Raw genomic sequence first — 13,328 nt, 5'->3', positions numbered from 1 at the left:
AAGAAGAAAAGAGAGTTATTTTGGCTGATCATTCTGGAGATTCAAGGTGGAGGGCCTTCTTACTGGCAGAGTTCGGAGGCAGCATAGAATCACAGGCAGGAGACACTGGGTGTGTGTAGATCCTCATCTCTCTCCCTTCTTCTCATAATGCAGCCACGATTCAGTCATGGGGTACTAATCTGATGACTTTATCTAATCCTAACCACCTCACAGAGGCCCCACCACTAAATACCACAGTGGGATTAACTCTCTACCCTCTTAATACCTCACAGTGAGGATTAAACTTCACAGCGGGGATGAGTTTCAGAGGGAACAAACCATATTCAAACCATACCACCAACAGCATGGCAAGTGTGTGCAACCTTTGACCCAGAAATTCTACCATGGGAGTTTATCCTAGAGATAAACGGACACGTGCAGATTAACTTCTGTACACTGCAGCATTTTCTGTAAAGGAAATATTGGAAATGATGCCAATGATATCAGCAAACGCCCATCTGTCTCAGTCAGTTCAGGCTGTTATAACAAACAACCGTAGACAGTGACTTAAACAGCAAACGTTTATTTCTTACAGCTCAGAGGCTGGAGGCTCTCCCACTTCAGCGTGGTCAGGCCCTTGGCGAGGCCCTGCTCCTGGTTATATGCTGGCCTGGCCTTTCCTTGGTGAATTCAGGCAAAGAGGAAGCAAGGTCTCTGTTGACTCATTCTATGAGGGCACTAATTCCATCATGAGGACTCTACACTGAGGACACAATCACTTCTCCAAAGCCCATATCCAAATGCCATCACACTGGAGATTGAGATTTCAATTTAAAAATTTTTTGGGGCCAGGCCCTGTGGCTTATACCTGTAATCCCAGTGGTTTGGGAGGCTGAGGCAGGAGGATTGCAGGTTCAAAGCCAGCCTCAGCAATTTAGTGAGGCCCTAAGCACCTCCGTGAGGCCTTTAAATAAAATACAAAATAGGGCTGGGGATATGGCTCAGTGGTCGAGTGCCTCTGAGTTCAATCCCTGGTACCCCTCCCACCCCCCCAAAAAAAGAGCGCGATTCTGTCTCGAAATAAAACATAAAAAGAAGAATTTTGGAGGACACAAACATTGAGTCCATGTGGGTGTTCTGTTTTCCAAAATGGCATGACTAATTGTTTTCTTAGCCGAAAACAGAAAGATGAAGAACAGTGTGTATGTGTTTGTCAGCATGGCTGGACTCCTGGGCATGTGATCAGTATCTACTTTCTCAATCTGTCAAGTCCAAGTGACACAGGCTTTAATCAAAGGGAGCAGAATATATGTGTCACATTCCCTGCCCCTTGTCATTGCAAGCATGACCCTCGTAATGATTGAGATCCTGTTGGTGTGCAATCCAGATGAGGAAAATGTGAACCAAGTCACCAGCCAACCCAGAATGGACACACAGGGTGTGTTGAGAAAGAAGCCTCTGAGATGTTTGAATTGTTCATGCAGCACATCTCACTTTATTGTGACTGATACAGGATGCTAGGCCACTGGTGGTGCAAAAAAAGAGAAAGGTAGAAAACATGAATCCATAATGGTATATTCTTGTATATTGATATACAGTGAAAACAAATAACAATGATTTCCTGAGGATAATGGAATTGGGCAGGAACTGGAAGAGAGACAAGAACAGAAGAGATATTCATCACTATACAATGTTTTAAGGTTTATTTTATTTATTTTTATGCTGAGATTGAATCTATGCCCTAGTGTATGCTAAGCATGAACTCTATCACTGAGTTATACCCCAGCTCATTCTGTTTGTTTTAGAACTATGCCATTACATAACTTTTTCAATTATCTATCTATCTATCTATCTATCTATCTATCTATCTATCTATCTATCTATTTTTGTGGCACAATGGGAATTGAACCACTGTGCTACATCCCCAGCCCCTTTCCCTGTTTAAAAAAGTTTTTGAGCCTGTTATCCCAGCAGCTCAGGAGGCTGAGATAGGAGGATCACAAGTTCAAAGCCAGCCTCAGTCATTTAGTGAGGACCTAAGCAACTTAGTGAGACCTTATCTCTAAATAAAATATAAATAGGGCTGGAGATGTAGCTCAGTGGTGAGCACCCCCAGGTTTTTATGTTTGTTTGTATTTGAGACAGGGTCTTGCTAAATTCTCCAGGCTGACCTTTAACTTTTGATTCTCCTGTCTCATCCTTCTAGAAATACAGGCATGTGTCACCATACCCAGCACTTTTTTTTTGGGGGGGTACTGGGGATTGAACCCAGGGACACTCCACCACTGAGCCACTTCCACAGCCCTATTTTGTATTTTCTTTAGAGGCAGGGTCTCACTGAGTTGCTTCTTAGCACCTCACTTTTGCTAAGACTGGCTTGGAACTTGTGATCTTCCTGTGATCAGGAGCCTCCTGATCCGCTGGGATTACAGATGTGCAACACTGTGCCTGGCTCCCAGCACTTTTTTAAAAAAGTAAATAGTAGCATAAGGATATTATAGAAATGCCAAAAGAAATAATAAAAATCACGGAAAGTGGTGGAGTCTAGAGAGTGGAATCCGGGGAGAAGGTTGCTACTTTGCCTTCAGAATTATTTGTCATTAGATAATTTTAAAACTATATGCATCTACTACTTTAATTTTTAAAAATTTAGAGAGGGATTTAAGGTGTAGCTCAGTGGTAGAGTGCTTACCTGGCATATTCAAGGTCCTGAGTTTGATTCTCAGCACCATAAAATTGGTTAATAATAAACAATTAAGATAGTAGGCCCTAATCGCCATCATGTGGGATTAGACCCCACTTCCTTAATAAGAGTCCTTTGGTTGAAGAACTAAATCAAGAATTGCCGAGGGCCAGCCCCGGCGGGGTCCAGGGGGTCCCGAAGGAGGAGTGGCGTCGGCGAAATGATGAGACAGGAGTCGTTCCGTTTGAGCAATCTTCAGAGAGAGAGAGCTAAAGCTACTTTCTCTGGGTCCCCCTTTTATTACAATTTTTCTCATCATTATAGATTCACAATACGTCATTGATTATATAATTTAAAACTTTGCCAAGACATGACATTTCCTTAACCATGATTGAGAGCACACCGATCTACATTCTTCCAGGATATGACCCCCAGCCATACAATCATCAAAAGTACAGAATCATCAATAAAACATGTCACCAATTTACATCCTTCAGATTTTCCCAAGATTTACTATTTTTCCCAAGGTATGTTATTTTCTTATTAACTAATGCCAAACTACGTAACCAGACTCTAAGTCTCCTAGCCAATCATTAACCTAAAGTACACCTGTACTTTATTTTTAATCTAAAATTCCCATCTAAAAAAGTCCCTTTAAATCTTATATTTAAAATGTCCTAAAGTTTATGAATCATCCTTAAAGCATATCAGAAACCTATATAACTAAAGACTTAAGAATTTCTAAACTTAAGAATCTAAATAAAATAATATTTCTAACATTATTCTAAAACTGTCTTATAAAGCTATTTTAATTGATTCCTAAATTTATTCTCATAAAACTGGTTGAGCTGCTTTCTCGAAGAGTTTCTTTGTTTCTCAGTCAAGGTACACTAGTTCTCAAAGAGTTTGTTTTTCAGAGGATGATTGTTGTCTGATATTAGGTTTGTCCACAATGTACTAAGATAGAAGAATAGCCTTTCACTTTGTCCTTGATATGCTGAGGGGTGGGTAGCAGAACAGCTTCCAAGGCATGAACTACCTGTTCTGTTCTAGCCATCTGAAATTTAATTTGTTTGGCATTTAACATACTCATGCCTCCTGTGAGAAACATAAGCATGAAAATACAAAGTCCCAATTACATAAAAAAGGTCTCATGGTTTCGGTTACCCACCAACCAGCGTGGCTTTGCCAGCATTCATCCTCACTGTGACCCTGTCAAGACAGTGGGAGAGCGGCTTTGCCAACACTTTTTCTCACTGTGACCCTGTCAAGACAGTGAGTGGGGGATCGCCTTCACCAAAGAATCAATAAATGGGTTGGACTCAAACTAAAAAAAAATTCTTCTCATCAAAAGAAACAATCTGTGAGGTGAATAGAGAGCCTACATCTTGTGAGCAAATCTTTACCCCTCACACATCAGATAGAGCACTAATCTCTAAGGTATATAAAGAACTCAAAAAGCTAAGCAACAAGAAAACAAATAACCCAATCAATAAATGGACCAAGGACCTGAACAGACACTTCTCAGAAGAGGGTATGAAAGGGTAAAGTTTCTAAGCTGGAAAGCTTGAATGTAAAAGATTAGGTATTATTAAATTCCTCTGTTACACCCAGAACCTGGAATTCCTGAGATAGTTAAAACCATGCCCTACTGGCCATTTAGCCTAGGGCCCTGTGCAGTTTGTCACAGGACCCGAACCAATCAGTTTGAATGTGTAACCCGCTTAGGAATGAACAATCACCCCCGCCCGACCTGTTCCCGCCAATGAATGTGCCAATCACGTCTCAGAGTTGTTGTTCAATTTTCCCGCGCCTCATGATGATTTGTTCTGATGTATGCAAAGCCCACCGCCCTCTCCAAAAAGTGTACTTAAGCTCTGCTTGACCTTTGCTCTGGGCTCTGGGCTGCTCTCCCTTCTTGAGTGAGCACGGGGCCCCAGCGCACTGGAATGGATCCCCAATAAATCCCCTTTTGCCGATTGCATGGAGTAAGTCTCTTGTGTGATCTCTCCCTCCTCCCTCCGACGCTCCGCCGGACCCCTCTTACAGGTATACAATCAATCAACAAATCTATGAAAAACTGTTCATCATCTCTAGCTATTAGAGAAATGCAAATCAAAACCACTCTTAAGATTTTATCTCACTCCAGTCAGAATGGGAGCTATTATGATTACAAACAACAATAAGTGTTGGTAAGAATGTGGGGGAAAAGGTACACTCATGTACTGCTGGTAGGGGCTGCAAATTGGTGCAGCCAATATGGAAAGCAGTATGGAGATTCCTTGGAAAATTACGAATAGAACCACCATTTGACCCAGTTATCCCTCTCCTTGGTCTATATCCAAAGGACTTAAAAACAGCATACTAAAGGGACACAGCCACATCAATGTTTATAGCAGCACAATTCACAATAGCTAAACTGGAAGCAGGCTTCAATAGACGAATGGATAAAAAACATGTGGCATATATACACAATGGAATATTACTCAGCAATAAAAGAGAATAAAATCATGGCATTTGCAGGTAAATGGATGGAGTTAGAGAAGATAATTCTAAGTGAAGTTAGCTAATCCCAGAAAACCGAATGCTGAATGTTTTCTCTGATATAAGGAGGCTGATTCATAGTGGGGTAGGGAGGGGGAACGTGGGAGGAATAGACAAACTCTAGATAGGGCAGGGTGGGAGGGGAAGGGTGAGGGTATGAGGATAGAAATTATGGTGGAATGTGATGGACATCATTATCCAAAGTACATTTATAAAGACATGAATTGGTGTGAATATACTTTGTAAACAACCAGAGATATGAAAAGTTGTGCTCTATATGTGGAATAAGAATTGTAATGCATTCCGCTGTCATATATAAATTTTAAAAAATTAATTAAAAAAAAAACAATTAAGACAGCCACGCACAGTGGCTCACACCTGTAATTCCAGTGACTAGAGGCCAAGGCAGGAGGATTCCTTGTTTGAGGCCAGCCTTAGCAAGCTTGTGATACATTGTCTGAAAGAAAAAGAGAGAGAGAGAGAGAGAGAGTGCTGGGAATGCACTTCAGTGGTAAAACTAAATCCTCAGTACCAAAACAAAACAACCACTGAATCTGTCCACAAATACCTAGTCTCTTGCATTGGAAAATGATATAAAAATGGAATTTTTTAATCCCGACAAGTTACAAACTTTTATCTCATTTATTTTTTTAAAATATTTTTACTTATTTATTTCTGCAGTACTGGGGACTGGACCCAGGGATTCTTTTACCCATGAGCTAGCCCTTTTTATTTTGGGACAGGCTCTCACTAAGTGCCCTGGCATGCCTTGAACTTGCATCCTCCTGTCTCAGCCTGCTGAGCTGCTGGGATTTTACAGGTGTGTCCCACCATGCATTGCTGCCATCAGAACTTTTTTTTTTTTTTTAAGAAGGGAAGCTTAGCATCTTTTTCTTTCTTTCTTTCTTTCTTTCTTTCTTTCTTTTTTTTTTTTAGTGGGGCTAGGGATTGAACTCAGGGCCTTGTGCATGCAAGGCAAGCACTCTGCCAACTGAGCTATATCCCCAGTCCTAGAACTTTTAAGACATATTAGGACCACATCCTTCAACAGAATGAGGCACTTGAATATTTTCCCATTGCCTTCAAAATAAAACTCTGTGATAGAACAGAATAGAATCCTGCAGCATCAGGCCTCCACTGACCTGCTGGTCTCATCCGTCTACTCCTCTTGCTCAATCCAACATAGTTTTCAGTTTTTCAAAGGAATTAGTGACTATTGTTCTTCTGCCTCCAAACATGTTGCTCCCTCTTCCTCAAACACTCTTCCCCATTTCATTCCAAACCATCCTCTGTCTAGGCATGCTTGCTCTGGAAAGCCTTAACTGATACCTGGGTTCAGGTTGAGACCTGTCTGATCTGTTCCCAGAGACCCTTGACTTTCATCAGAGTAACATTAAGCAGGACTCTATGCAAGATACTCATTTCTTTCTCTATCTGGTCTCCCCGCTAGGCTGGAAGTTCCATGGGGTGGCGACTTTATTTGTTGTCTTCAGCCTGGTGTCTTCAGCTCTTGTTCCACAGGTGGGAATTCAGTAACTATTTGCCAAATAAACAAGATTTGGAGCTGGGCACAGTGGTGCACTCCTGTAATCCCAGCGGCTCAGGAAGCTGAGGAAGGAGGATCATGAGTTCAAAGCCAGCCTCAGCAAAAGCAAGGCACTAAGCAACTCAGTGAGACCCTGTCTCTAAATTAAATAAAAATTGGGCTGGGAATATGGCTCAGTGGTTGAGTGCCCCTGAGTTCAATTCCTGGTACCCACTAAAATAAAATAAACAAGATTTAAATTCAGAACCAAGTCTAGGCTGATACATGACTTTTTAAAAAAAATTTATTTTTTAAGTTGTACACAATACCTTTATTTTGTTTATTTATTTTTATGTGGTGCTGAGGATCGAACCCAGAGCCTAGCACATGCTAGGCGAGCACTCTACGGCTGAGCCCCAGCCACAGCCCAATATACATGACTTTTAATCCAGTAGAAACTTAATAATTATCTCTGCCTTTCTGTGCTGAGGTACAGTGCTAAATCTGGTAATTTCATTTTGAATACTTTGAGTTCTCCCAGCGACCCAAGCTGGCTGGCAGCCCAGAGATAATCTAGAATAATACCTTGGGTCTGGCTGAAAGCTGGCTTTTGAATAAAGGTAAATTATAATAGTGTGTTTTTTTTTTCCCTAAAAAAAAGAAACAACTGGGGTGTAGCTCAGTGGTAGAACACTTTCGTGGCATGTGTGCGGCTCTGTGTTTGATTCCCAGCACTACAAGACAACGACAAACTAAAATCAAAGAAATATAAAATAAAAGCAACAGATTCTCAAACTATCCCAATATAAGGGAGTTGCTGAATAAAACCTGGCATACAGACTCTTTTGATAACTTAATAAACTTTGATATGAACAAATTACAACTGACACCTGCTATTGCTAAGTATCTGGGGCTCTATTTGGTACTTGCAAGAAGCCAAATCTGCCTTTTACCCATTATGTCTCTATTCCCTAAGGAAGTGAGATAAAAGCCCTCATAAGTTTCCAGACTGAGGCATTGTTTTCCTGAGCCAAAAATCTGTAATTTCTCATTGGACTGTCAATAGCAATATTGAAGATGGGTGATTTCACTTGAAGCCAGCTGTACCAGGAACAAATGTCACCCCCAGAGATTGTATAGTGTATAATTAGGAAGAAAGTATTGGCAGATGTAGTAGAGGAAGGAGCAGAGAAAACATTTCTCTATGGTGGCCCCAGTGTGCATCTTATGTGGAATTAGAAGAATGGATTTAACCCATATCATCCTGTAAAAAAGGTTTCCGTGCCACAGAGAAAAATAAAAATAAACTGGTCATGATGGCACATGTAATCTCAGTAAGTTTGGGAGGCTGAGGCAGGATTGCAAGTTCAAAGCCAACCTCAGCAACTTAGCAAGGCCCTAAGCAACTTAGACTGCCTCAAAAAAAAAAAAAAAAAAAAAAGAAAAGAAAAAAAGAAAAAGAAAAAGAAAAAAGAAAAGAAAAGAAAAAAGGTTGGTAATGTGGCTCAGTGGTTAAGTAAGTGCCCCTGGGTTCAATCCCCAGTACCAATAAATAAATAAATTAATTAATTAAATTAAATAAAATAAAGACTTTTAGGGCCTGGGGTTGTGGCTCAGTGGTAGAGCACTTGCCTAGCACTTGTGAGGCCCTGGGTTCAATCCTCAGCACCACATAAAAATAAACAAATAAAATAAAGGTATTGTGTCCAACTGTAACGAATATATATTATATATATTAGTTATATATATATATATATATATATATATATATATATTTTATATATATATATATTAAAAAATAAAGACTTTGAGAGGAAGTTCAAATTATTCAAGTTTATTTTATTTTTACTTTTTTGTGGTGCTGGGGATTGAACCCAAAGTCTTGTGCATGCAAGGCAAGCACTCTACCAGCTGAGCTACATCCCCAGTCCTCCAGGTTTATTCTTTTATTTTTTTTTTATTTTTTTTTTAAATATTTATTTATGTATCTTTAGTTTTAGGTGGATACAATAGTTTGCTTTTATGTGGTGCTGAGGATCGAACCCAGTGCCTCGTGCATGCTAGGCAAGCGCTCTACCACTGAGCCACCACCCCAGCCCCCAGGTTTATTCTTTTAAATTTTCATTACAGGAATCTATTTCTTGATGTTGATTGACATTTTAAATAGGAAATGATGTCAAGTGGAAAAACACAGAAAAAAAGTATATAATATACTAATTAAAAAGAGGAGGAAATAAAAAAATATGTTTGTAGATGTGTAGAATAGTCTTGGAAAGATACACAAGGAAGTCATAATTATGGTTCCCTCAGGGGAGGGAACTGGGCGGCTACTGGAATAGAGAGGAGAGAGAATTTCACTATACACCCTTTCAGTTTTTTGAGTTTTGCACCATGTGGACAAATTAATTATTCAGAAAATATATTAATTAATCAAAATAAGGTCAATTACAGTAAAATCAGATGAGATGACAATAGAGGATGACAACACCGTAGTTTATGCTCTGAGTTGGAAAAAAAATGGCAGTACTCTGTCAGACATCGAAACAATTAAACAGAACAAGGCACAGTGGTGCACGCCTGTAATCCCAGCAGCTTGAGAGGCTGAGGCAGGAGAATCATGAGTTCAAAGCCAGCCTCAGCAATTTAGCAAGGCCCCCAAGCAACTCAGGGAGACCCTGTCTCTAGATAAAATACAAAAAGGGCTGGGGATAGGGCTCAGTGGCTAAGCATCCCTGGGTTCAATCCCTGGTACCAAAACAAACAAACAAACAAGAACAATAAAGCCTATTTTTAACCTATAAATCCCCAAGTCTGAGAGTTATTTTGAAAATTGGTTTTGGCTGGGGGTGTAGCTCAGTAATAGAGCACGTATGCAGCATGCTAGAGGCCCTGGGTTCCATCCCCAGCACTGCGAATAAATAAATAAATAAAGTATGATTTTTTTTTTCAACAAGCCGGTCTTAAATGAATGCATTGGCATTCCAGTTAAAGAAAGCAAAAGCATTGATTTGTCCCATCACTGGGATGTTGACATTTGGGGGGCAAGGGGCAGTAACGGGGATTGAACCCACTGAGCCACACCCCCAGCCCTTTTTTGTATTTTATTTAGAGATGTGGGTCTCACTGAGTTGCTTAGTGCCTCACTTTTGCTGAGGCTGGCTTTGAACTCATGATCCTCCTGCCTCAGCCTCCTGAGCTGCTGGGATTACAAGGAGATATTGATTTTGATCACTAGGTCGAGGTGGTTCAGCCAGTTTCTTCATTGTAAAGTCACTCTCTATCCTTGGGGATGATTTGTGTGGAGGGTTTGAGGCTGGGTGAGTGTCCTCTCCTGCCGCAGTCTGGCTGGGCACAAAATCACGAGCCACTCACAGCTTTGTAGATTCAAACAGCAACTCTTTATTCCCGAACTCACACCAGCCCTCTACAACACATTCTGGGGAAATCCAAGTTCTGCCCCCAAAATTCACGTACTCCACCAGGCTTTGAATCCCCAATACTTTCTGAATTCCAAGAAAACTCAACGGGAATTTAGGCAGCAGGATACGCCCTATTCCCAGCAGGAATAACCTTAAACCTGGAATGGCCCGAAACCCAGATTGTTCTAAACCGGGAACGCCCTAAACCCAAGGAGCGGGATACTCCCTAAAACCTGATCCTCCCTAATCCAGTAGGATCCTCCTTAAACCCGGATCCACCCTGTTTCTTGAGCAGGGTCACCTTTCTCAAACTGTTATGCTCGAATTCAGGACCCCCAAAGACCACCAGAGACCCAAGATCGATGTAAGCAGCAAAGAGGTGTTTATTGCGAGCTAGCTCCGTCCTCCACGCACACGCACAGCAACTGGTGACGCTGAGAGGCCCTGAGCCCAGGGTTTGCAGCAGTTTTATACATTCTTTGGAGAGGGTAGGGACTTCACATACATCATAGCAAATCATCACACACCCGGGAAAATCAAATAACAACTCTAAAACATGATTAGCACATTCACTGGTGGGAACAAGTTGGGTAGGGGTGATTGGTCAGAACAAAAGGGGTATTGGTTTGAACTGATTGGTTTGAGCCAAGAGGGGTGTACATGCTGAACTACATGGTTTCCCAACTTGTTATCAACCACCATAAACTACTGGGAGGGTCATCTGGCATCCCAGGTATTTCCCTGTCTCATGCTGATTGGTGGCTGCTAGGGGGTTGCTATGGATCTCCACTTAGCCTGACTGAGTCAGGGACACCTGGTGCAGCAGATCTCTCCTGTTATTTGTAGATAAACAACTTAGCAGGGTGGGAATGTGCTTAGGAGTGCTCTGTGGGTTTTTCCAAGGACAAAGGTCATGTCCCTTTCTTGGATAGGCTTTGCTCTGAGATAGAGGCTGGTTTTTCAAAACATACATGCAATGTCACTTCAAATGTCCATTTCCACGAGTCCTTCCTCTAAGCAACATGGGGTACACTGGCAAGGAAATTTCGATGCGTCATTCCTATTTGGTAATGGCTCTAAGCACTCTCCAAGAGTCAGCTTCCACCACTTTTTCCAGCATCTGTTGATGACCTTCTGGTGCCAGCATTCCTCCTTATTTATTAGTTGGTATTCTACTGCAAGAAAGAGATTTCCCTTTCATCTCTGTTGTTCATTTATTTCTTTTTCTTTCTTTCTATTTTTGTTCACTTATTTCTTCAAACCAGCATATATTCATAGACTTTCATTTTATTCAAAGGGTTTTAAACCTAATACTTTCTTTTTTTTTTTTTTTTTTTGGCAGCTTGTGGCTTTATTTAAGCACACAAAAAATGTGCATTTGAAGTGTCTATTCATTTTCTTCACTGCGCAGCCTGGCGTTGGGATTGGTGACTCTGATGGCCAGCTGGGCCGCTCTCTCCACGATGGCTTTGCGGTTCTTGGAGGAAACGTTGTGGGCAATCTCCGCACAGTAAGATTTGTTACACATGAGCAGCACCTCCAGCTCCTTGACGTTGTGCACCAGGAACTTGCGGAAGCCACTGGGCAGCATGTGCTTGGTTTTCTTGTTGCTCCCGTAACCAATGTTGGGCATCAAGATCTGGCCCTTGAACCTCCTCCGCACCCGGTTGTCGATCCCTCTGGGTTTCCGCCAGTTGCGCTTAATTTTGACATATCGGTCTGACTGGTGCCGGATGAACTTCTTGGTCCTCTTTTTGACGATTTTGGGCTTCACGAGGGGTCTGAGGGCAGCCATGGTGCCGAATACGAATGGCGGCTACCTCCGAAGGCAGCCCCGAGGAAGAGAGCAAACCTAATACTTTCGTTATTTATTTTGGTACTTGCTTCGACTTGGATTTGTCTAGTGGGAATCCTTCCCTTTTTCAATCGCAGCAAGAAGGCCCTCATAAGACACAGAGTGTCGGGGGCCTTGATCTTGGACACTTGATACTTCACAGCTTCCAGAACTATGTGAAATAAGTTTCTTGTCTTTTTAAATTACCCAACATCAGGTATTTGGTTATAGCAGCACAGACTATGATGTCCATACTGTCTCAAGCTCCATTTATTTGCCTTCCATTTATATTTCTAACCAGGGAAAACTGAGTTTAATATGCCCCGTCCCCAACTGAAATTTACCTCCTCTCTCCAGGATCAGCAACAATCAGGACTGAGGCTAGCCCATACTAACACTTTTGTATGAACTTGAAAAATGACCGTTGCATCTGTCAGAAAACAGTCATCTGGAGCATACCCATCTTCAATATCCTCAGTGTGCATGGTGCTTACAACCATGTGTGGGGACTTCATCAGGTGCCTTCTTCCAGCTATCCTGAAGGATATATTGTGACCACTCCTACTTCCTGAATTCCTGTCTTCCTTTGGCAACTGTGATACCACACCACAAATTCTTGAGGCTGGGTGGGTGCCCTCTCCCAGAGCCTTGCTCCTTTCTCATTCCTTCAGGCTCTTCTTCTTTAATATTTATTTCATTTCAGAGTCCTGTTGGGTTTGTCCTCCTTTGCTACTTAATTCATCTCTCTGAATGATGTCAATCACTTTCATTCAACATTTACTTGTGCCCTCTCCTTCAGGCATTGCTTTAGGCACTGACCACTTGCAATTTCTAAGTACACTGCTGCCATGAATTACAAATGTGTCCCACCCAGAGTGTTGTATACAACTGCCTCCTTGAACTTGACCTTGGATAAATCCAACTTTAATTGTTGAGAACTGAGCTCATTATTCTCCTCTCCAGATCTATTCCTCTTCCTGGGTTTTCCTGTTCTAGCAAATCATGCACAAATAGTTGCCTGCACCTGAAAGCTGGAGTCATCCCATACCCTTCTCTCCCACCAAGAAAGAAAGAAGTCTTATCTCCCTGCTTCCTACCTATGTCCAAGCTTCACTCACTCCTTCCCATCACTGTCCCCACCACTGCGGTCTCCACTGCAGTCTAAGCTGTTATCATCCTCTCTCTTATAGAAGGCTGCAGCAGGCTCCTAGTTCTCACTGCCTCCTGGCCTTCTGCCCGGGCATTCATCCAGGGGACTCTTCCCATGACAAAAGACAGATGATGTCCATCCAGCTCCCTATGGTTCCTTGGCTCTCAGAATTTAAGGGCTGGGGATGCAGCTCA

General features: G+C 41.8%; 1 protein-coding gene across 1 annotated transcript; it reads right to left on the bottom strand.

The window, feature by feature from the left end:
- Positions 1 to 11,464: 11,464 nt before the first annotated feature.
- LOC144375050 (large ribosomal subunit protein eL32) lies at positions 11,465 to 11,994 on the bottom strand. Its single transcript, XM_078038232.1, has one exon. The coding sequence runs from the start codon at positions 11,943 to 11,945 to the stop codon at positions 11,538 to 11,540; it is 408 nt and encodes a 135-aa protein (XP_077894358.1). The 5' UTR covers positions 11,946 to 11,994; the 3' UTR covers positions 11,465 to 11,537.
- Between the last annotated feature and the right edge of the window lie 1,334 nt (positions 11,995 to 13,328).

Source organism: Ictidomys tridecemlineatus, chromosome 2 (genome assembly GCF_052094955.1).
Source record: "Ictidomys tridecemlineatus isolate mIctTri1 chromosome 2, mIctTri1.hap1, whole genome shotgun sequence".
In the NCBI taxonomy this organism is placed as follows: Eukaryota; Metazoa; Chordata; class Mammalia; order Rodentia; family Sciuridae; genus Ictidomys; species Ictidomys tridecemlineatus.
Note: the sequence above shows the minus strand (reverse complement) of the source record. Positions and strands in the feature narration are given on the sequence as shown.